The following is a 22,835-nucleotide window of genomic DNA, read 5'->3' on the forward strand; positions in this document are numbered from 1 at the left end:
TTTTGTAGAACTACGGTTAAAAATACGAGATATCACCCTTTTGGACGGAATAGGCTCTGTGACGGAATTGGCCCCAATGACCTTACAGAAATAATTTCAATTAAATTAAGGCAATGGTACCCCCTGAACTGAAACCGTTCATTAGCCTACTTAAACGTTCACTTCGTCAAATTACTTGTCCACATTTGCGGAGACGGAGAGGTACCGTACGTGATCCAGAGGAAGCCATTTAAAAATTTAAAAAATAAATAAAACATTTCGTGCGACCTCCTTTCTTAACAATAAAAATCTCAAAAAAATGACATCGTTTTTAGGGTTCCGTAACTAAAAAGAAAGAAAACGGAACTCGTATATGATCACTCGTGCATCTGTCTGCATGTTCGTCTATCACATCCAAGATTCTTCGAAACTATAGGATAGGACCAATTGGGCTAAAATTTGGTACACATAACAAAAAGATTAACGTTTTCCGTATTTTTTTTTTTGGTTAAATTGAAAATTTTATATTTAGCATTATTTATGTATGTATATATAGATATAACTAGTTAGGCAAATTTAGGTATATGTATGTATATAGTTCCTTGTTATTTCACTACTTAACTGTTTTATGGCCCTGCACCAACACGATCTCTCGGTTTAGCCCATGGTTGAATGGTAGAGAATGCCTGCTAGCATTAAGTCCGCCATTGGTACTTTTTTTTAAATTGTGCAATAAAGTTTAAATAAATAAAGTAAATTACCAAACCGACTCGAACTCGACTGTGGGATATGGGTTAAATTTTAAAGGCTTGTGCAATGTCAAAGTTTTTTAACCCCTTATAAACTAAAAAGTAAGGTGCTCTGCCTACCCCTTCATGGGACACAGGCGTGATTGTATGTATGTATGTATGTAAATTACCAAACCGTAATTATTTATATTATTTATTGTATGTGATAAATAACAGTAAAATAAAAGGCTTAAATCAATGATCACAATTATGTATTTTTTATCATTTTGGAGCAAATACTTTCGAAGTTATCCCGGAAAATACTGCGCTAAAAGTTTTGATATAAATACAGAAAATAGGAAAGTTTCCAACATGTGTAGATTATAAGAAAACTTATCAAGAGTTTATGGTGAAGCATAAGTCGAACATAAGAAAAAAAAGTTTAAAAATATGTGTACGGAACCATCAGGACGCGAGTCCGACTCGCTCTTGGCCGGTTGTTTAATTAATCGTAGCCATACGCGTAGCTTGTAGCACAATCCTACGATCAGTTTTATTTAAGTGCGGTTTTGTGAATTAATCATTAAATATAATTTACTATTTTAAAAAATACTACAAAAAAATATCAAATATATTCTGTCAAACAAGTCTGTCAGTAAATCAGCAGTTCTCGAAAAGTTTGTACAAAAATTAAGGGAAAAGTTTGAGATTTTATTAAGTTTTATTTCGTCATTAAGGTTCTCTAGTATCTATATTTTCTTAATTATAACAATTATCCTGTATATATCTTACGAAAGTCGAATTATATTACTAAATGTTGGTAACAAAATAGAATCAATTAAAATTTGATGACGTGGCATTGTACAAAGTTGACGGGAATTGCTGAAATAAGAAGTAAGAAAACTATAGGTATCCTTTTCTCTAGCACCGTAAAGAAAAGGATGCATATAGTTTTCTTTGTTCTTATTTACTGACAGACTTGGTTGACAGAGTATATTTGTCTCCATTAATAGGGTAAAATAAAAAAAAAAAACCACTGCGAGTTTAGCTAGCTGCAAAAAAAAATCTTATAATAATGAGTGTGTCTGTTTTAATTTTACAAAACACTATAATTTTTAAAGTCGTAAATAAACACAGCACGGCATACAAATTTTAGCGCAAATTTTTCAAGCCTATCGGGTTAACCGCAGTAACAAAATTTATAAACGAAAATTAAAAAAAATTCAAGTACCTACTTAATGAATTCTAATATTTTTAAGGCCTAAGATAAATAAGTAATAGGTACAGTATGCGGACGAACAACAAAGTGCGCCTATAAAAGGGTTCCGCAATTTGCAATTCAGTTACAGAACCCTAAAATGGATTACTTTTTATAGAATATTAATGTGCAGTCTAAGAACAAATTAAATTACTTTCATAGAAAATATTTTAACTTGTTATTTTAAGCAGTAACACTTAAAATAACAAGTTAAAATAATAAGTTTATTTAATATTAATGTGTTTTGATGCCACATTACAAAATGGCTTGACAGCTTGGCTCTAACGTATTTGCACTTAAAATAATTTCTTTCTGACCCTAAGGGGCGACTCACTCCGCGATTCTATCGCCGCGCTACAAGTGCATGCCGGCGGCCGCGAGTTCGCGGCCCAGTGGTGACAACCGTAGCGCGGCACAATAGAATTCAATGTGGGATGCTCGCATGCGGTATGTTTGTAAATGTAGATATGAATTTAGAATGGCAGCATTTTGTGAACATCAACGTACATACTACCTATTCTATATTCTGTGGCTATATTGCTGAAACGACTTTGAGCTACAGAGTACAGAGTTCCATAAACCATAACGGGAGATTTTCAGGATGCCATGTTAGGTTCTGACTTTAGTTATTATATATGACAATCTTGGAAACATCAATAAAAAAGTAAGGCTTATTTACTCAAATATCGTAATAAGGTAAAAACAGCTGAGTGAGATTCCTGAAAGTTTGAAGGTTATGTAAAATTTATATTTAATAAAAAGTAAAAGTCTTAAGTGACTGTCATTAATAAGGTTGCAAACAAGATGGAATAACCAGTCCGGCGGCTAGTTTTCACTGGACTCCTATAAATTGCACATTTCCTGTTTTCTCTAACTGCTTTTAATAAATCTAAAGTCATCTAATATCTAGACTAATAATAATAATACTTTCCACGGCCGAATTCGGCACAAGCGAAAAAAACTGTCATGCTTTAAATGAAAGGAAGACGCCTCAACATTTTTTTTTAATTTGTTGTCTGCCATTTTGATTGTATACATTTTTTTTATCTTATATTTTTAAACAGTCCAAATGTCAGTTTTCTAGCACATAGGCACAGTATAATAAAGAGTAATATCTTACAGTATGACCACTCCCGCTCCCCGCTGAAAGTGCCGCCCACCCCCTCTCGGTTATCTCACAGTTACCGCCTGTCAAAAACACGAACAGTCGACCTGTCATATTTCACTCATACAAGCATAGTACGTTCACCTACACGAGCTAAGACCGTGTGCTAGGAATGCGCCTCTTTCAATATATTTGATCGCCAGTGTCCGAGGTGTGACATAGGTCCCAAGAAAACTCGCAAATGTACAAATAGATAGATAGATATGGCGAAACTATAAGGGTGACTACGGAATCCTAAAAGAACATTTTTCTTATTGTATTACTTACTGGCAACCTGTTGTGTCTACATTGCTTAAGCTTTACACATTGTCTTCCTCGGACTCAAATAGTTTACAAACAACCAACTGTGAAAACAATGGCCTACATAGCCATGCGGTCAAAGGAAAAGAAAGCAGCCCGTTAGAAGTACATTATCCCGTCCTGCAGTTTGAATACCCACTGGATTTCTTGCACATTCACTTGTACCCCTCATTAACAACATTCCCGTACATTCTTACTAACAACATATATGTAACCCGTAACCCCCACCGAAAAATATCATCATCATCCTCCTTGCGTTATCCCGGCATTTGCCACGGCTCATGGGAGCCTGGGGTCCGCTTTGACAACTGATCCCAAGTTTTGACGTATATAGGCACTAGTTTTACGAAAGCGATTGCCATCTGACCTTCCAACCCAAAGGGTAACTAGGCCTTATTGGAATTAGTCCGATTTCCTCATAATGTTTTCCTTCACCGAAAAGCGACTGGCCAGTATCAAATGACATTTCGCACATAAGTTTCGAAAAACTCATTGGTACGAGCCGGGGTTCGAACCCGCGACCTCCGGATCGTAAGTTGCACGCTCTTACCGCTAGGTCACCGAAAAATATACATACTTGTACAAATTTTAACTACGAAACAAAGAATATATAGGTATATAACATATACTTATAACAAAGAATAAGGCCTATTTTCACGAACCACGAGTTTTCACAGTCACTTCTGGAAACCTTTCCAAGATGATAATCATCTGCAAGCATATCTCCTTATGAAAACTCCTTACGAAAAGGTAACTCTATTAGGTAACCGGCAAGACACTAAGAAGTGTCACGTGATCATTTCCATGCATAATTTCACTTTCCATTGGCATTTTATCAACGATTGTCACTTGGCAAAGCTTAGGAGTAGCTGCAATAGAATAGTCAACATTGACGTACACTAATCGGGGTCGAGGAAAGACAAAAACACATTTTTAAATTTATGAAGGTCTTAATTATTTGTATGTGATATTATATAGGTAGCTAGAGCTAGAGAGACTTACTCATAAAAGTAGGTATAAGAGTTTAGAGGAATCATAAGGTGATTTCATTTTTATCAACCCATGTAGATTTGCAATCACAAAATAATTATATAGGTAGTATATAATGGCATAAAGTCTTAAAATCTCACTAAAATCAAATTTTAGAATCGGGTCCCGTATCTATTCCGGCTGCTTTTAACGACATTGTTCTCTGGGTTCTTTTTCGATGCTACATACTCATGTGGCTCTTCAATCTTTCCTTCAAAAAGGACCAAACCCAAATTATTGTCCTTTATAAAGAACGCGAAAGGTTTGTCCACTACAAGTTGCACACTGCCTGCGATTAAAGGCACAACCATGGCGGCTGAGGCGGCGGCGGCCACTGTTCCGTCTTCGTCGACGGATATGTACACTCTGTGGTATAGGTGGTTGATTTGGGCGGGGCCACCTTCGATGATTCCAGACAGGTTTGATTTTGATGAGAAGAGGGTTGTAATTCGCATCTGTAATGAAGAATATATTAGGCACTTATGGACCTTATGGTGTTATCAATTCCTAGTTTGAGTTGCATTATTACCGTCATCGTCTTGCAGATCTGAGGCAGACTCATTTAGGACAAATTCCTTATCAACACAGTCATGTCATTACAACAATCAACCAATAAAACAATAGAGTAACGCCAGTTTGTAATTACTTAAACTCCTCAGTGGTCCTCGCTAGTCCACGGTGAACCTCGGCAACGAGAGCTGCACGTGAGACGGTTCCATCTTCTTGCAGATCTGAGGCTTCATGTAGGGCAAGTCCCTTATCAACGCAGCCAAGCCGTCATGATCTTGCGGGACTAATAAGACAAAAGAGTAACGCCAGTTTGCAATACTTACACTCCTAAGTGGTCCGACCATATCCTCGCTATAGTCCACGGTGAACCTTGGCAACGAGAGTTGCACATGAGACGGTTCCATCGTCTTGCAAATCTGAGGGAGACTCATGTAGGGCAGGTCCCTTATCAACGCAGCCAGGCCGTCGTGGTCTTGTGGGACCAATAAGACCATAGAGTAACGCCCGCCCTGTAAATTTAAAAGGTATGAAGTATGTAGGATTTTATGTGTGTGAGTGGATGTTATATTTTCTAATTCATTCGTTACGGTTTTGCAAGATATGCACAAGAATTACATTATAGCATACTATTTGTGTTGTGACGCGGCAGGGAGTGGAAACCCCCACTTTAGGGAAGCGGGGGGTTAAAAAGAGACAAAATGTTGCCTAAGTCACTCTTCATCCCTTCAACTATCTCCACTTAAAAAATACATTCGTATGAAAGACGGACAAACAAACAACCACCAATTTATAATATTAGTATGGATTTGTAACTAAAAACATCCATATATATATATATATATATACCATCCACGTTAACAACCATAATAACTATAGGTACAGTTTAGTCATATACTCAGAACAATTCCAATCTATTTAGAGAAAATATTGATTTGCGTTACTACTAAGTACCTAATACTTAACATTTACAATTAAGTACCATCTGTATTGAGCATATCAACTGATGTCTCATTCCCATTAATAATTATACTCATAATATGGGATTATCCTTTGATTATAATAATTTCTTAAAGACGTCATTATTCCCTGGGTCTTAAAATAATATGCGCCTAGGAGGAAAACGACATTTTGATATTATGGCCTCCATTCAGGGCTTTCCCCGTCTATTAATGGAATGCGTCATAAGACTTAAGCAAAGATTAAAAATAATTTCACGAAAATCTCGCTACAAAATGTTTTCTGTGTTCTGTGGCATCGAGCATCGAGATAGTGCCCAGAATAAAAATAAAGTATTTAGGTACCTACCCTGTCAATATTAGCAGGTAGACCTTTTTAGACTGCGGTCAAAGGCGTGGAACAAGGCGCTCTTGTAGATGCAGAAATTGGGCTTGTAGACACTTGTTTTAGGTATATGGATATCTTCAAAATGGACATACCTCATAAGGCAATTCAACAGCATGAGCCCTCAAGTTGTCAACGAACGCGTAGTTGAGCTCAGTGCTGATTTCCATCATAGCGACTTGTTTCTTGCAGCTGCCCTGGACGCGGAAGCAGGCAGACCGTGTCAGACTACGGTCGAAGGCATGCTGCCAGGCGCTTTTGAAATACAAAGCGTTGATGAGGAGGACGTCGGATGATGGCGGGACGTGGGCTGGAAATGAAAATTTTAACATTATCGCACATTGCAATGACCAAAACCACATTGTCGAATAATTCTTAGTTAGCACATGCGAGTCCGTACGTATTAAGGAGGTTGAGAGGCCCATGCATTGAATATCACGGGAAACATATTGCAGGATCCGATTCCCGATCGATCCCAGCGCGCCCTCACAACCGGCAAAGATGATGAAACGCCGGAGTGGGTTTAAGTGGCTAGGGCCAAGATTCTCCCTCTCGCTAGGGGAGGTGAAAGAACCGGCAAGTCCCACACATCGTGCGTAACTTCATTCCCACTCCGTCAAAAAAAAAGGATCCGCATAGGGTATCTTTTTGAACATACCAGGTTCTATCAGAGATCGTATCAGTCCCCTGGTCTGATTGCCAACCCAGTCGTTCACAGCGGCAGCAGAGCCCACCGGATCCATAAAATTCAAACTGACGACTTTTGTAAGGTACATTTTTTCTATGACCTTTTCGTACTCTTTCTTCAGTTTCAATTTGTTCGAGACGAAGACGCCATTGGCATTTTGAAGTTTGGCTGCTGTAGTGTTGAACTGTAACGTAAAATATAGCCGATTGAAGGACCAGTTCCACCAATCATAGGCGGATCACATTTCGAGAAATTCAACAAATCATAAATATACTGCACAAACCTTTTAACAATGCAAGACTGTTTAGTGCTTGGCCTTTAATGTTGTTCAAATACAAATATGTACCAACTAAATTATCTGTAAGTGTAGTTTGATAAACAACCTATGATTCCAATGTTGGATAAAGACCGTTAGAAAAACAGTCAGAATTAAGCATAACCTAAATTCTGTCTTATTTTCAAAATCAATATCAAACATCCCTTACCTGTAACGCCGTTAAATAAACATTCAGCTGTTCTCGAAACTCATTTTTATTCGGAGACAATCGCAAGGAACTTCGTATTTCAGCCTCAGTATTCCCACTAGCCCCTTCCAGAAGCATAGCCAACGTTGACTTGATGCTGGCTGGCGACACCACCACATTGCCACTTCGCTCTTCAGTTGTGTATTTAAGGAGATCTGTGTCGAAGTAGTTTAGACGAGTATTGTCTGGCCTTTTGTTATCCATGCACTGCAAACTTTGGAGGCAGGCTAATAAAACACCTGTAAACCGATATAAATAAATAAAATATAAATGTTTGGGCGCATCTAACTGAAAGCATCATGGAAATGTATATTTTTGTTTGATTGTGAAAAATACAAGGTCTGAAAACAGAATCTTGAACGTTGCGAGGGTGTCCACTGCCACACAACCCCAATGACCGCTTTCATATTTATGTGTAATTCAATACTATCAAAGTGAATCCACCATTTTCACCAGCTAATAATAAAAATACAACTTAAAACTTTGCCACTGTAGTGGATATCATGCACGTTTCTCATAACGATGGCGAAGTTTCTCTAAGTACCTACGAAAAACGCATACGCATTTTTAGAGAATAATGGGCAACAGTGTTTCAATAGGTTTAAATACCTATATTTCGAAACAAGAGGTCTAATTAATGTAATTTATAACCGGAATGACATTATTTTATAGAAACGAGTTTATAAATAAGGAAGGTCAGAATGAGAAATAAGTAAAATTATTTCTGCCGGTTGTAGGTACAAACTACAAAATGTTATTAACATAAACTTGAAAAACTTACCACACAAAAGAACACGAGTCATGTTGTATCCTTCCTAATTACAGAGCAAATATAAAACTAAATTGAAAAAACCTAATGTTAGGAAAGCTAGATGAGTTTTAAATTTCAGTCATCGTTAAAAAAAATGTATATATCTACACACACAACCACACACCATCACAAACAGTACAAGACTAGTGTGATAAACAAAACAAAGCTGACAATCACATTAAGCTTCGTGATTCGTTCGTAACCTGTCGGTTGCTCGAAACCGGCAATATAGCTTGTTCTCTGTCGATCAATTACAGATCAGTAAGGTAAGGGCCAGTTGCATCAACCACAGTTAACAGACACAAAGTCATGCAGCAGAATTCTAGAGAATTTCCCATAAACAAAGAAAAATGTGAACGCTAAATTCGGTAACAGACAGTTTGGCGCAACCGAACTAAATTGCACCTCGGCTCGGTGCATAGCCAAACTGCCAATAGATTTCATTTCATTTCATTTCATTTATTTTAGCATACATAAGCATTACAGTGTTAACCAAAGCGCTTATATACTAGTCACCTTAACACTAAAAATACATTATTATTCATTACTTATCATTATCACAAAATTCAATGTCAAATTCAATATAAAATAAGTTACTAAAATAATACAAATTTCATTCTAAAATAGGAATATCAAATCTACCATTAATATATACACTATTTAGCTAATATAATTTCATTTATTTAAATTACACAAATATTTGTAAGTGGCCTCTGTGAACTTAGTAAGAGTACAGCTGAAGAGATCTATTTCAACTGAGATCTTGTTTAAAATATTAATTGCCGCGACCAACGGTGCTGCAGCTAGCAAATTAGTGCGCGCGCTCGGGCGCGCCAGCATGCGCGGAGCGCGGCGGCACGGCCGCGCGCGCGCGGCACCACCAGTCCTAACTCCCCCAGCACTTCCGGATTGTGCACGATCCCCCGCCAAACTTTGAACACATATGTCGCTAATGACAGATTTCGCCTCACTTCCAGTTTCGTGTAACCTACCATGCCAAGAACAAAGAGAGTCGGGTACATGAGTGGATAAAACGGATACACTCCATACTCTTTTAAGTACAAATATCTGGTAAATTTGTTTTGGATTTTTTCTACCATCAAAGAGTACTTCGCTTCATGAGGGTTCCATATCATTGCCCCACTTTCTAGTCTACTCCTTACTAGCGCGTTATAGAGAGCCCTGACTGTTGCCGTGTTTTTAAAGTCCTTTGTCTGGCGTAGTATAAAGCCTAAGTTTCTAAAAGCTTTCTTGCAAGTATCTACTATGTGCTTTCTAAAGGACAGATCCGACTCAACCCGCAAACCCAGATCTCGCACAGACGACACTCGCGTTATTGGTTCCCCTTCAATGTTATACGAGTGCACCAATGGAGAGACGGCTTTGCTGTATGTCACTACGTTGCATTTGGACACATTGAAGGACAACTTATTTTTGTGGCTCCAATTCACTCCAGATAGACTATCTCCTATCACTTTTCAATGTTGTGCCAACGAGACATCGGCGTTAGCTAATGAGCGTAAGCGCTTCTTGGCGAAGCTTAATTATGAACGGTTATCACACTAGTTGGCGAGTCAATGTGAAAATTACTTTAATTATTTGTAATTTACCAGTTACTACGTCTTCCTTTTGTTTCCGAACATTTGGAACAAAAAAAAAGACGCCCACGTTTCCCGCTTCGGAGCACTAAAATTGGCACCAAATTGTGCAGCTATTTCATTTAGCGAACTCACGATGACTCTTGGTATGTGTTTATGGTCTTAAAACGTTTAACCAACCAAATTCAAAAATATAGCTATAATTGTTTTTATTCTTATAAGTTTTTAGTTATAATTGTTTTTTATCTTCTAGGTACATACAAACCACTCCGCTGAAAAGTCGAGAGGATCCTGGACTGGAGGATCCTGGTAGGTGGATCACTTTTATTTTTGTAACCTTTTCACCGCACTGCAACTGGTTTTGGATTGACACTCCGTGAACCTTCCCAGGTGCCGTAGCCAACGTGCCAATAGTCTACGCTCCGTAGCGAACACATCGCTTCATTATCATATCACAAGCCACTGTCACCTTGCCTAGGCACCCATATTCAACTAAGAGGTCGTTTTATGAAATCGTAAGCGTGTGGGTATAAGAAGTAAGGAAGCTGGATGGGAAATTGGAGCAAATGGTTTATATTACACTATTGTTTTATTTATTGGACTTTTATTTCGTCTGAAGTTGAGTAGTATACGATGGCACTTACTTATCTACATATATGTGAAATACTTAGCTTAGTCAATATTTTATTTGTTATGTAAAAAGGCCTTATCACATAATATAAAACTGACAGACATAATACGCACCACACTTGTAACATAAGCTTTACACTTTTGTATGATTATTACAGTTTCAATGCTTCTATTGAGTAAGTAGGGTCTAGTGTAATTTGATTGCAGTGTGAGGTGGAAATCCTACTTTACCATTTGGACTCCGATCTAGATAGGTATTTCTAAACCTACATAGATTACAAACTGCTTACAAACTACACGTCCTTCAATCTTGCTGCATACGTCATACACATCTGGCTATCCATCTCAACTTGCACTCGCGCGCGCGAGTCCATACCATCATAGATTAAATATAACAAGATCATACCATCCCATACATTAAAATGCGACCGCCTAAGACCGCGCTTACACTCCACCACACATAGATGGCGCCACAAAAAAAATGTCTTGTAGCTTTCGATTATACTTGTAGATGGCGTTAAGTGTCACTTTTGACATAGATTTACGGCTCGGAATTGACACTTAATGCCAATCTACAAATAATCGGTGGCAACAAGGCATTTTTTCTGGCGCCATCTATGTGTGGTGGAGTGTAAGCGCGTTCGTAGGCGGTCGCATTTTAATGTATGGGATGGTATGATCTTGCAGGCCCCATAGCCGAATGACATTTCTGCGACGCCAAACGCCGCAGATATGCAGCCTGGCTCTATCGCGCCAATACGCAAGAGCGATAAAGATAGATAGCTACACGAAAGAGATATTATCGTGAGTGTTCGGCTACGCACACTGAAGTGGCGCTAGATGTATGGTTTCGCGCCCGAGAATGCAAGGTAAGTATGCTAGACCACCTAGTGTAGCTTCTAAAAAGTTGGATTCTGATCAGTATTTATATATAAGCTGTAAGTTACGCGCTAGGCGTGTGCGCTTTAAACTCCGCGGTGGCCGCAAGAGGGTCAGACACTCGCCCGGTGAACAGCAGTTGTCTTGTGGCTTCGTCTTCAATGAAGAATAAGAAGGGCCGGTTGGCGATCACCTCTCCAGCGCTGAATTCGTCTTCGCCGAACTTGTTTACTAAAGATACTTCTGCAAAAAAATGGGTAGGTTAAAAAATATATAAAATGAAACACAACTAAGTATAACTTCTTAACGAAACTCGCTAGAGAATCTCCTAAGGTCTGTGGAATGTACTCTCTATATATTATGAAGATTTTTTCGAGAAGATACTGTATGGCGTACTTCCCATTTTTAAATCGAAGAATTATACAGTTTTTAAAAGACAAGTTAACAATTGTAAGTACAAAGCTGGATCCGACCATGACTATCAGGCGGCCCGTATGCTTGTTTGCCACTGACGGGGATTAAAAACAATGCCGAACCTATCATATTTTGTATACGTGTGTTAGGAATATTATTGCTAGCAAAAAGTAGTCAAAGCAGAGCATAGGTTACTAAGCAAAGAGGTCAACCTAAATTGCAACGCAACCAATGACTGACAAGTATACCTACGTTTCTTCAGCTACTTTCTGCTGTATTAATAGTAAAGTTCCTATTGATTATCGAACCTGTGGCAGAGTAAGCTATGCTTCCCAACTCGTTGACTTCGATGCCAGAGCGCTGTAGGACCTTGGAGATCTTCAGTCGGTTCTGAGCGGACTGCCCCCTGGCCAAGCCGGGGAAGGACGCCGTGTCTTCAAAAGCTTGCCGAATGCCCAACTGCAACAATTGATTAAACATATAAAAGGGTTTATTATTTTAATTTGAGTTGAGAATTTATGTTGGTCTTATATGCGTTAAATAAAATACAAATTGATTTTCTACCCCATGTAATGTGCAATAGCTATGTCCACCTACGACCCTCTTTCATGGTTTAAGTTACATAAGCCCTTTTAAATTTTATGGTTGCAAATCGATCTCGGATACATAGTGACTAACGTTGACAATTAACCGGTTTATAAATGTAAGATTTCCTATAGCTATATATGCAAAACCAACACTATCAAAACTAGCTCTTTCATTTTGACAGAGACTTATATACGAAAGGAAGTCGAAAAATGCTATCTTATTAAATAGGTCTTACGTGTACTCCGTTCAAGGAAAAGGTCAAGCCGAACTTGAATTTCACTGGACGCGGACAATGCGCAGACATAGTTAGGAGATCGCTATGGCAATCCATTGCCTGAGGGAGCGCCGTCAGGTAATTCAGAAACTACTATGTAGGTACCTAAATACGAGTAAACACTTGGTCTTACGTCTTTCAAGACTCCGTCTAAAATTGCGGTGAAGTCGAACTTGAACTTGGGCAGCGTAACGTCGACAGTGCGCTCGGCTACATGCGACATCTCCGTACGCAGGTCACCCAGAGAGTCCATGATACGAGGAAGACCCTTCAGGGAGTTCGGCACTACGATATACATGGAGAACTTTTTACCCTGAAATCAATATTTTAGTTAGTAAATGAAGAATGCGCTTTAGATCTATTACAGTACACCGCCGATTGGCAATTGCCATAAAAGTTGCAGCCGGAAATTCAGATGTAAATGGCAGGATAACTAAAACCATAAATTAAATATAACAAGATCATACTAACCACTAAAACTTGAATTTGGAGGACACATAATAACATGTTAACAGATCCAATCATATCCTATGCTATAATCTACATTTGGTATGTATGCACTTAGGTTGTTTACATCTTACGCCGCCTCCCATGAAGCATATTAAAGCTATTTATTTATAAATTTATCTATGAACTTAAAATGAACTATCTGAGAGTATCTAATAGGAACTTTTTTGTACATTTACAAAGTAAAAAATTTCCTATTAGATTACTCTCAGATATGGTTTGCAATAAACGATTGATTGATTGACTTACCAAGTATGGCATCCTCAAAATCTTCGCGTCATACTTCGCCGACTCCGCATAGTAAAACTTGTCCTTCACATTCATGAAAGGCACTTGTTTCTGTAATGTCGGCGTCACGTAGAAAGCCTTGGTTTGGTGGTGTTCGGGTTAAACTGGTGTTTCCAGGTGCCTCGGAAGAACAGGGTCGTTAGGACCAGGACTATACTGCCTTTTACCTCGTCTAGAAATAAAACATTTGAAGGTATAAACAAAAACATATCTACCGCTTCAGACGTAAGTCTAACGCTCTCAGACTTGTCAGCAAATCTCTCTACGTGTCCATTCATCTAATAGCCCAGGGCAGGACAGTAAGACTATGACATTTCAGTGTGTTTCCTCTACCTCTGATGATTAAACAAGCATTATTTCAGCACCTTCGTGTGGTGGCGGGTCACGAATTTCACCACCCCCTTTCTTCCCGTGGGTATCGTAGAAGGCTACACTGTAATCCTACAGTTGGGTTAAATTGTGGCGTAGAAGAGAGGCTGGCAACCTGTCACTGCGATTTTGTCACAGTTACGTTTTCTTTCAACCCCTTATTCGCCAAGAGAGTGGCACTGAAACTTGAGTATTTCATTTGTTCAGCCTAGCCCTTACGGAATACAGGCGTGATTGTATGATTGTATGCATTTTTATCACTGTGCAGAAGGCACTCACCTTCATCGATTAGATTAGGTATATTCCCATGAGTGAGATTAGACACCCATCCATTGATCTGAGCCGCCGTTTCCACGGCATACCGGAAGTCGACCTTCTTCAGTTCAGTTTTGTAGAACTCCTCAGCAATCGAAGAGAACCGCTGTCTCTCAGACACTGAGCTGTCCACGTAGATTCTGCTGCCAACGTTTAGGGTGTAGTTCGGATTTACTAGCTGGAACAAGGTATTGTCATTGTTATATTTATTTCCATTTTTTTCACAAAGAAGGTACAGGAGGTGCTAGTGACCCACCATAGTTAATACAAAAAAAAATGTCAGTCGAACTTTAATAGATATGGTATTGGAAAATAGAGTTGAATTTGCTTCGATTTAAAATTACAATGTTGCATATAATTAAGACACATAATCTATTGAAAGTCATTCTTACTTAGCGTTAATTGTGTTTGGACACCCACTTAACCCTACCAGGTGTTATAACACCGATTCTTTTTTTTGGTTTTTTCTAGTGGGTAAGTGACAATATACCAAAATATCCCGAAAAATCCGGGGGTAAGAATTTTTGCATTTAGGGTTATCTAGGTTAAACGCCCAAGAAGTTAACGTGAACTCGAGATATTAAAAATTACAACAGTATGTGGGCAGAGAGGGGTACCAAACAGATTGTATTAGTCAACTAAAAATAAAGTGATTCTAGCTCACCTGGAGAGAGGATATGATTGACGAGAACTTAGTCCGAACCACGGTCCTATTGACGTCAAAGCCTAGGACGGAGGCCAACTGCGCTTGAGTGGGGCCTGTTGCTGCTTCAGTTAAGATGGCCAGTGCTAACTTCAGGCCTAAAGGCGAAAGTAGGAAGTTTTCCTCTGAGTACGTCGCTATGCGCTGAAATAAAACGACAGAATGTTAAACAAATGACACATAGTATAAGTAGTAATTTACATTCATTCCCGGATTTTTATTTGCAATTTTGATACGTGCGCCAACTTGATCGAAACCGCCTTGAGCTAACTCAAGAGGCTCACGCCCACAATGTGAAACCTACATTTGTCCATCATATCTTTCGGCTACCTATTACCTATTGTAATTTTCTTAAAATGTTTATGACCAAAATAGAATAGGTACTAGGATACCCTTTTCACAAGAACATGTATTTCAAATATGTATGAATCAGAACGACTCGGGTAAGTACTTACTATTATCTTTCTATCATAAATAGGCAGCCAATTTGTGACCACAACAATACTACGCTACCGTACGCGTATCAAGCGGTCTTGCGACCGCAAAAAATGACACGTCATAAATTATGACATATAAAACTTTCTCTTAGAAAAATTTAAGTTGAAATTACTGTAAAATGTAAATCAAAGCTGTACCTAGAATTTATCTACTTAGATAGTTATTTTCATAGATAATTTGAAGTTAAAACTCTCTGTAAGCAATACATACATCAAAACTGTACCTATTAGCGTAAACTTTACTTAGATAGTTCTACCCACTTAGATTATGTAAGGGAGTCCCCTCTGCCAACAAACTGTCCTGCAGTTTGGCAGAAGATTTAATGTTGTCAAAAAGGGTTTATTTTGAGAATAAACGATTTTATTTTTGCTTATGTATAGGAATAGGACAGTATATGTATTACTTAAACACTAAACGACTACAATCATGCAAGTAGGGTTTTTAGTGATCGAAACTGTTTAGCTTTGAAGGTTTTATTTATTTTTGGTACATTTCTAAGCAATGCATAGTTAGGTATTGTACATATTTAGCTGTACAGGGGTACTGCATTGCATTATTCATAAAAGTCGTAAATTGACGTCCTCGCCTTTTTCCTGCCCTGTCAGTCTGATTCATGACCGGTCAAAATACCAAGGACTAAGTAAGGATTTTACGTCTAGAAATTAGTCATATAACTTGTACTCAATATTACAGGTGTACACACTAGATAAGATGCTATCCGTTGAACGAAATAAGCGACGCTACTTAGCGTGCGTTTGCTTCATGTTCTATTCTCACCGGTTTGTCTAATTTTTAGTCACTCATTAACTAGAACTTGACACTTTAGTTAAGAAATTTAATAAGTACATAACATTTAAAAAAATATATTTATTTTCACCGACGCGCACTAAGGGTCTGGTAAGGATCATGGAACAGATTTCTTGATTAGCATTCCAGTTTCAAGGTCTAAACGTACTACTATATATCAATTCATATGTCAGGAGTATTCTGGAATTTGGGTCTGATCTGGTCTCCTCAATACCATATCCATATTAATCGCCTAGAAAGAATACAAAATGTTTTCTTACGAGCACTCTGTTACAGAACCGGCACTTTATTTGAGTCATCAGTCAGGTCGGCTAAGCATTTCAACATAATTTCTCTTTGTAATAGAAGACTTTTTATAGACACAATGTTTTTATTTAAAATCTTAAAAAATTAAATTAATAGCCCAAATCTACTACAAAATATTATGTTTAATATACCGCATTGCTCCTTACGTCCTCGTAATTTGTTTTATGTGAGTTTCGCACGTACTAATTATTCTAGGCATACTTTTTTCAAACGTGTATCTAAAAATTACAATGAGTATTTCTATGACATCGATCCATTTATGCATTCACTTCCAGCTTTAAAAGGACATATTAGATCTAAACTTTTGTTGTTAAAGTAAATTTATCATATGTTTTTCTCCTCCAGGGTGTCCACTACTAAACCGAAAAAAAATTCCCTGACTTTTCCCTGACTTTCCATGACCATTTAAGAAAATTTCCCTGACCAAATTTTCATTCTATGATGACATTTTTACCACTTTTGCTCAGGGTTGTGAAAAAACGGTTTTTTTTCTGTCTTGAAAAAAAAAACCTGAAAAAAGCAGTTTTTTTTTTTAGAAAAACGGAACCCTTATAGGATCACTCGTGCGTCTGTCTGTCCGTCTGTCGCAGCTAATTTTTTCTGGAATATGTTTGTTTTCTCACGTAGGTACGTAAAGTACGAAATATTAAAATTTGCAAGGCAGTTCATACTTTTATACCTACGGTTTTTTTTTACCTTTATGTTAACTATTAAACTTTAATTTCTGGTTTTATAAAACTAACATTAACGAAATCTGTAGTTGGTAGTTATCACCATTTACTTTTGACTATACCAGTGCAGTGCCGGCCCGTGCACTCTATCAGGGTAGAGCGAGTTTGAGTTTCGGCACCCTTGGATATGGTATAGTAGAAAAAAATATCGCGAGCGCAGCGAGCGCGAAAATTTTTCCCTTTTTATACGTCCCTGGGGCTGATAGTAGTTATTACGTACAGTGAGCTGAAAAATTGCATGGAGAAAGTATAAATGAACTCATTGACGATAAATTCGCCATGCACTTTTGCAGCTGATAGCACATGACATAGCAAACAAAATGGAGTACCAGAGCGAGTAGGAGAGCAGGAAAGCAGGCTTGAAATGAAAACGAGATTTCGAGCGCAGTGAGCGCGAAGTATTGACCAAAAACTAAAATATGACCTATGTAAAAGTAGCAAACGCGAGCGAAGCGAGCGCGAAATTTTTTGTCTGTTGTCAGAGTCGGGATGCCCATTTAGGTGTTTTGCCATGACATGCCTTTAGGTTTCTAAGTGATTCTTATCGTCAGGCTTATTATCCTCCTATGCTCCTTCAACTCATACAAAATTGCGCCTCTATGTGACGTTTTGCGCCATTGGCTTAATGAGGAACTCCGCTTTGGAACGTTGGATAGATTCTTAGAATTTGGACAGCGACGTAACTTTGTCGTTTTCACGTCGCCCATTATGAATGTTGTACAAATATTTATGTATAGATAAATTAAGGTCAGCAAGAGCATGAAGATATCCCTCATTAGTAATCACTGGGATAGAGGCCAGGCACTATACTTGTCATAAAAAGTCTAAAGAGACAATTCTAAGTTGCCTTAAAATGACTATGGATGTGGCCAACCCAAGAAACCATATAATTTTTTCAATACTTTTTGTTTTTTTTCTTGGTGCCAAATTTTTCCCTGACCTCCGAATCATTTCCCTGACTTTCCCTGACTTTCCATGACCACTATGAGCTTCCCTGACTTTTCCCTGACTTTCCCTGACTTTCCAGAAAGTGGACACCCTGTCCTCGCTAAGACGCATTTGCATGTTTTTGATGTATACTCTACTCTTTAAAACATTTATGAACCTCCAGGTCTTTTATCCCTTATACATGTTTGCTACCTATGTTATTTGATATATGACTGTATGTGTTCTGAACAATAAATAAAATATATATATATATATAACCTTTACAAAATGCACTATGAGCTATTCGTAGTATCATTATCAGATATTCATAACTAACCTTAGTAACCGTCCAATCAAACGAGTCGTAGTCAGCCGGCGACGGCACATAATAATCATCGGAGTCCCAATAGTCATGGTCCACCAGGGTCTCGTTGGTTCCCTGAGGCTTGCCCACTTGGCCGGGGAGAGGGCCAGCGTACCCCGCTGGGGTCCCAAACACGCTTTGAAGTAGTTGTGGGTCGGGGACCTGGTTGCATTGTGTCAGTGGAGCTGGAAAAGGAATATAATCAGGATTCTTACAACACACAACGCTATCTGGCATATTTCCCTAGTTTGATGCCACAAATGTGATCAGTTCGAAGTTAGGTCGATGGTCCAGAATCTTTGGAATCGTTCAGCCTGATGCAAGACGTCGGTGGAGCGGCCTCCTCTTAATTTTAATAACACACACTATAAATTACGTGCTCACTGAGCAGTGCTCAGCAAAAAGTATTTCGATGTTTGTTCCTAACCCAAAAGCCAAACACCTAACGTAAGTGATAAAATGGCCTAAAGAGTTAGGTAATTGTTTCATGTGTTGATAATTATAGAAACCGGATATTTTGGGTCATTCTGTCATCAATTAATGATTAGTACCTACCTAAGGTTTTCCCTATGTTGAAGGGAAAACCAGATTCTACTCGGTCACGATTACCCGTAGTCTACTTAGTGTGGAAATACTAGATGAAATTATATTACTATGTTAGTAGATACATGTTTGTTTATTTATCAAAGGATTACTGATTAACTAAACGCCATATTTAATTTAGGTACAGTTGAATTATTTCTCATCTACAAATATTAAATGTAAATAGAGTGCCAACATACTTTGTTTTTGTTCCGACGGATTAACTAGAAAAACTATTTATCTATATTAACATCAACTGGTAAAGGCTCTCTTTGCTATTCGAAAATAGATAGCAAAATTGCATTTTATCCACAAGAGTGCAAAGTAATTTCATACAAATTTTAACTTGATATCTTAAGCTGGCTGGCAGAAGTGGCAGGATAAATAGTTATTTATAACTATTTCCTTTTTAGTCTAAAGAAATGAAGCAACTAATGTAATAGGGATCCTGGAGAAATCGAAAAACCTTTGAATGCAATGCATTCATTCACATCGATCGATAGCGAGTAGGTTTTTACAGTAACTTGTACAATTGTCTCCCGAAAGAATCTATTTGGGGAAGATAAACACTAACGTTAACAGTGGTTAACAAAGATGACATTTAAAAGTCTTCTTTAACTTAAACTTGAACTTCATCATAATACTTACTAATAACATTTTGTTTTTATAGTAAATATTAAATCTACCTATGATAAATGCTGGCAAATACATTTAATTCTTAGGAAGATGACCTCTAAAGTCGGATATTATTTGCACGACATGAACAAAACCAGTTTCATACACAATATACACATTATGTCTGCCTATCGCTTGCTATAGCATAGCGCGGTTCGGAACATAAGGAACATACTTAGCGTCCAAACGTGACATACAATTAATAATTACTTAGGTACAGTCAAGTTCACAAACATCTTTACAAATTAACATTCCAAATATATGCATACACGACCTTATTGCTTTTGTTTTGGAAACGTGTATATACAAATACTTTTGGCATGCTGGCTTGTAAAGATGTTTATGAACTCAACCGTAAGTACTTAAAGATACTGTAAGAAACAGCTCGTATCGTGCTTATTTGTGTCAAGCTCTTCAACCTTTCGACCTGATAATGATACTGATAATCGTTTATTTACTAGAAATAATCATATAAATACATATCCATATTTAAAGATTTAAGCAAATCTAATTATATGAATCCCAAGAACTTATTTACATACACCATATTTAAACTTTACTAAGAGACCAGCTTATCGCGGCGTTAAACTAAATTCGTATTTAAACATGCTATGAGGAAAAAACAAGTCAACCAAAACCGAAGATGTGATACTACTGCTAATTGGAGTTATTGTTACTAATGATTCGAACCAATTTAAGTAACATAACTACTTTATGTGTACTACATAATTATGTATATCTGTTATTTATATACTTAATTATATTCAATGTTTATACATAGGTACTCGAGTACAATGAAAACCGGTCAGCGGTCACTAATATGTAGGAAACTTACAACTAGTCCATCGTTATTCGCAAATTTTTAAATGTTTAGAGGGATAATGTTAAGTATATATTAGTGTACCTATTTACCACCTAGTATACCTACTTGTAATATGTTATGGAGGTAGAAAGGCTACTACCAAGCTCCACCACGCTTAACATCTACCCTTGACCGCTAACAAACTAAGAGCTGTTAAATTCCAAATCATACATAGGTATATACATCACAGTCACAATTAAGAAACATAGTGGCATAGTATGTGAGCATATAGGTACAGTCATTACGAGAGCACGTCAAACAAACTTACCGACAAAAAGTATTAAACACAGCATTAAAGTCATCTCGTCAAACAAGGAAAACCACAAGACAAATAACTAAGTTCAAGGTAGCAATTCGTTCGGCTAGTAAAAATCTATTCGGACACACTTCTTTAAAATCTAATAAAACACTATAGAATATATCGTTATGTATATATGAGCATTGTTTTTATTTTAAAACGGTACGTGTGGACATGATGAGGTGCAGACCGCGACTGAACTTGATGACCAGGAGAAGCGTATAATAACGACCGGTTGGTTCGGTTTGTTGACGTGAATTTAACGGACGTCTTCATAACCCTTTCATAGTAGCCTTTTAGATCATGTTCAAGTACTATTGCAGTTTTTACCCTGATTATAGAAACATTTTTATTTTGTTACAAACATTTATGAATTATGTTCAGAGATAAGCAGGTTAACGACAATAATAAACTAATTTATCTTAATGATTATATACCAATATACATATATTGTATGTATATTGTATATGTAAACATTGAAACCTGCTTGGATTCCAACCGAGTTCATGCACCTTGACATTCATGGCGCTCCTAGATAAACTAGATTTAGACAGGTTTTTAAACTTAACAAAATAAACGTATTGGATTTGATAAAGCTGAAACGCATCATAATAATATCAGTTCAGTATCTGTCAGTATTAGATATTGAAGAAGCTATTAAAGATAGGTATACTCATTCAAAGCAGAGACGTGGTCACACATCAATCCTTGTTTGTTCCACATCAATACGAAATGGGGCAGTTTGGTGTTGTTGTTCCTACCTTGAGAGTCAATTAGCGTTAACAATAGGATTAGTGACAACAAAAGAAATTACTACGAAATGGGCCTAATTAGGGCAAACATTATGAGTATTGTTAAGTTTTTGGTGAAATGGTTGTAGATATAATAATATAGGACTCAATCTCAGATATTTTAACTACAATTTTTTTTACGTCACGTTCATCTCTGAACCAAACTAATCTAAAAACTATCGACCATTACCTACTTAATTAACATCTTCCAAAAAATAAATTTACTATTTACATACTTGGGTTCTTAAAAAGATGAGGTAAGGTATACTTATCGGACTTCTTCAGAGCATAACTAGCGGTAAACTTCTTAGAAAAAAAAAATGTTACGAGTATTAGACGAAGCCTTAGAATATTCTTCGAACTCATGAATACTCGAAACAGTACACATGTATTGTGTAATAGAGACTTAGGTCCCTACTTTGACGATAGAAGCCAAAGTTTTCAGAAACGAAAACGAAACGCCGCCGCGAAAGGTAGTCTGGCTCTGTCGCGCCGATACACAAGAGCGATAGAGATGGATATCTACGAGCGTTTCGTTTTGTGAGCGTTTCGTGAGCGTTTGTGCATTCAGCTAAGGCACGCTGAAGCCGTAAGTTGTGCATGAGCACGACGGCAGCTTTGTAATTTTTCCAACGAGCGGGCATGTCCCAGCATTTCAATGTTTTGTGACTAATCTGTAGAACGTTGTTACGCAATCCCTATAGAGCAACTGTGGCGAAACCCTTCGGGGACAAGGAATAAAGGGAACATATAAGAAAAATAGCTCGACGAAATAATGGCTACAGCTGGAAAAGATTGGTCACAGAAAGCGAAGAACAGGCCAAAACTGGCTAAATCTTGAGGAGGCCTTCACCCAAAAAGGGGGCTCTATAAAATAGTTTTATTTACTTTTATGTTTTAAATAATTTTATTGTTCCTTTTTGTTAAAAGGCTTTGATTTATTTTTTATTTTATAGAGCAACTCAGCACGGGAAGCATGGTCGCGCGATAGACGATAAAATAGCAGGCCGATCTATCGCACTATTTGTATGTGCGATAGGGACGGCCTGATATTTTATCGTCTATCGCGCGACCATGCTTCCCGTGCTGCTCTAAT

General features: G+C 37.7%; 1 protein-coding gene across 1 annotated transcript; it reads right to left on the reverse strand.

Moving 5' to 3' along the window:
* Nucleotides 1-4,416: 4,416 nt before the first annotated feature.
* LOC125233891 lies at nucleotides 4,417-21,161 on the reverse strand. Its single transcript, XM_048140051.1, is given in 14 exon segments — nucleotides 4,417-4,914; nucleotides 5,293-5,478; nucleotides 6,406-6,620; nucleotides 6,969-7,182; nucleotides 7,484-7,761; nucleotides 11,507-11,683; nucleotides 12,163-12,313; nucleotides 12,850-13,029; nucleotides 13,473-13,594; nucleotides 13,597-13,683; nucleotides 14,160-14,373; nucleotides 14,860-15,042; nucleotides 18,505-18,716; nucleotides 20,919-21,161. Coding segments are annotated over 14 exon segments (2,595 nt in total). The 5' UTR covers nucleotides 20,953-21,161; the 3' UTR covers nucleotides 4,417-4,572.
* Nucleotides 21,162-22,835: the final 1,674 nt, after the last annotated feature.

This window comes from Leguminivora glycinivorella, chromosome 1 (assembly GCF_023078275.1).
Source record: "Leguminivora glycinivorella isolate SPB_JAAS2020 chromosome 1, LegGlyc_1.1, whole genome shotgun sequence".
NCBI classification, from domain to species: domain Eukaryota; kingdom Metazoa; phylum Arthropoda; class Insecta; order Lepidoptera; family Tortricidae; genus Leguminivora; species Leguminivora glycinivorella.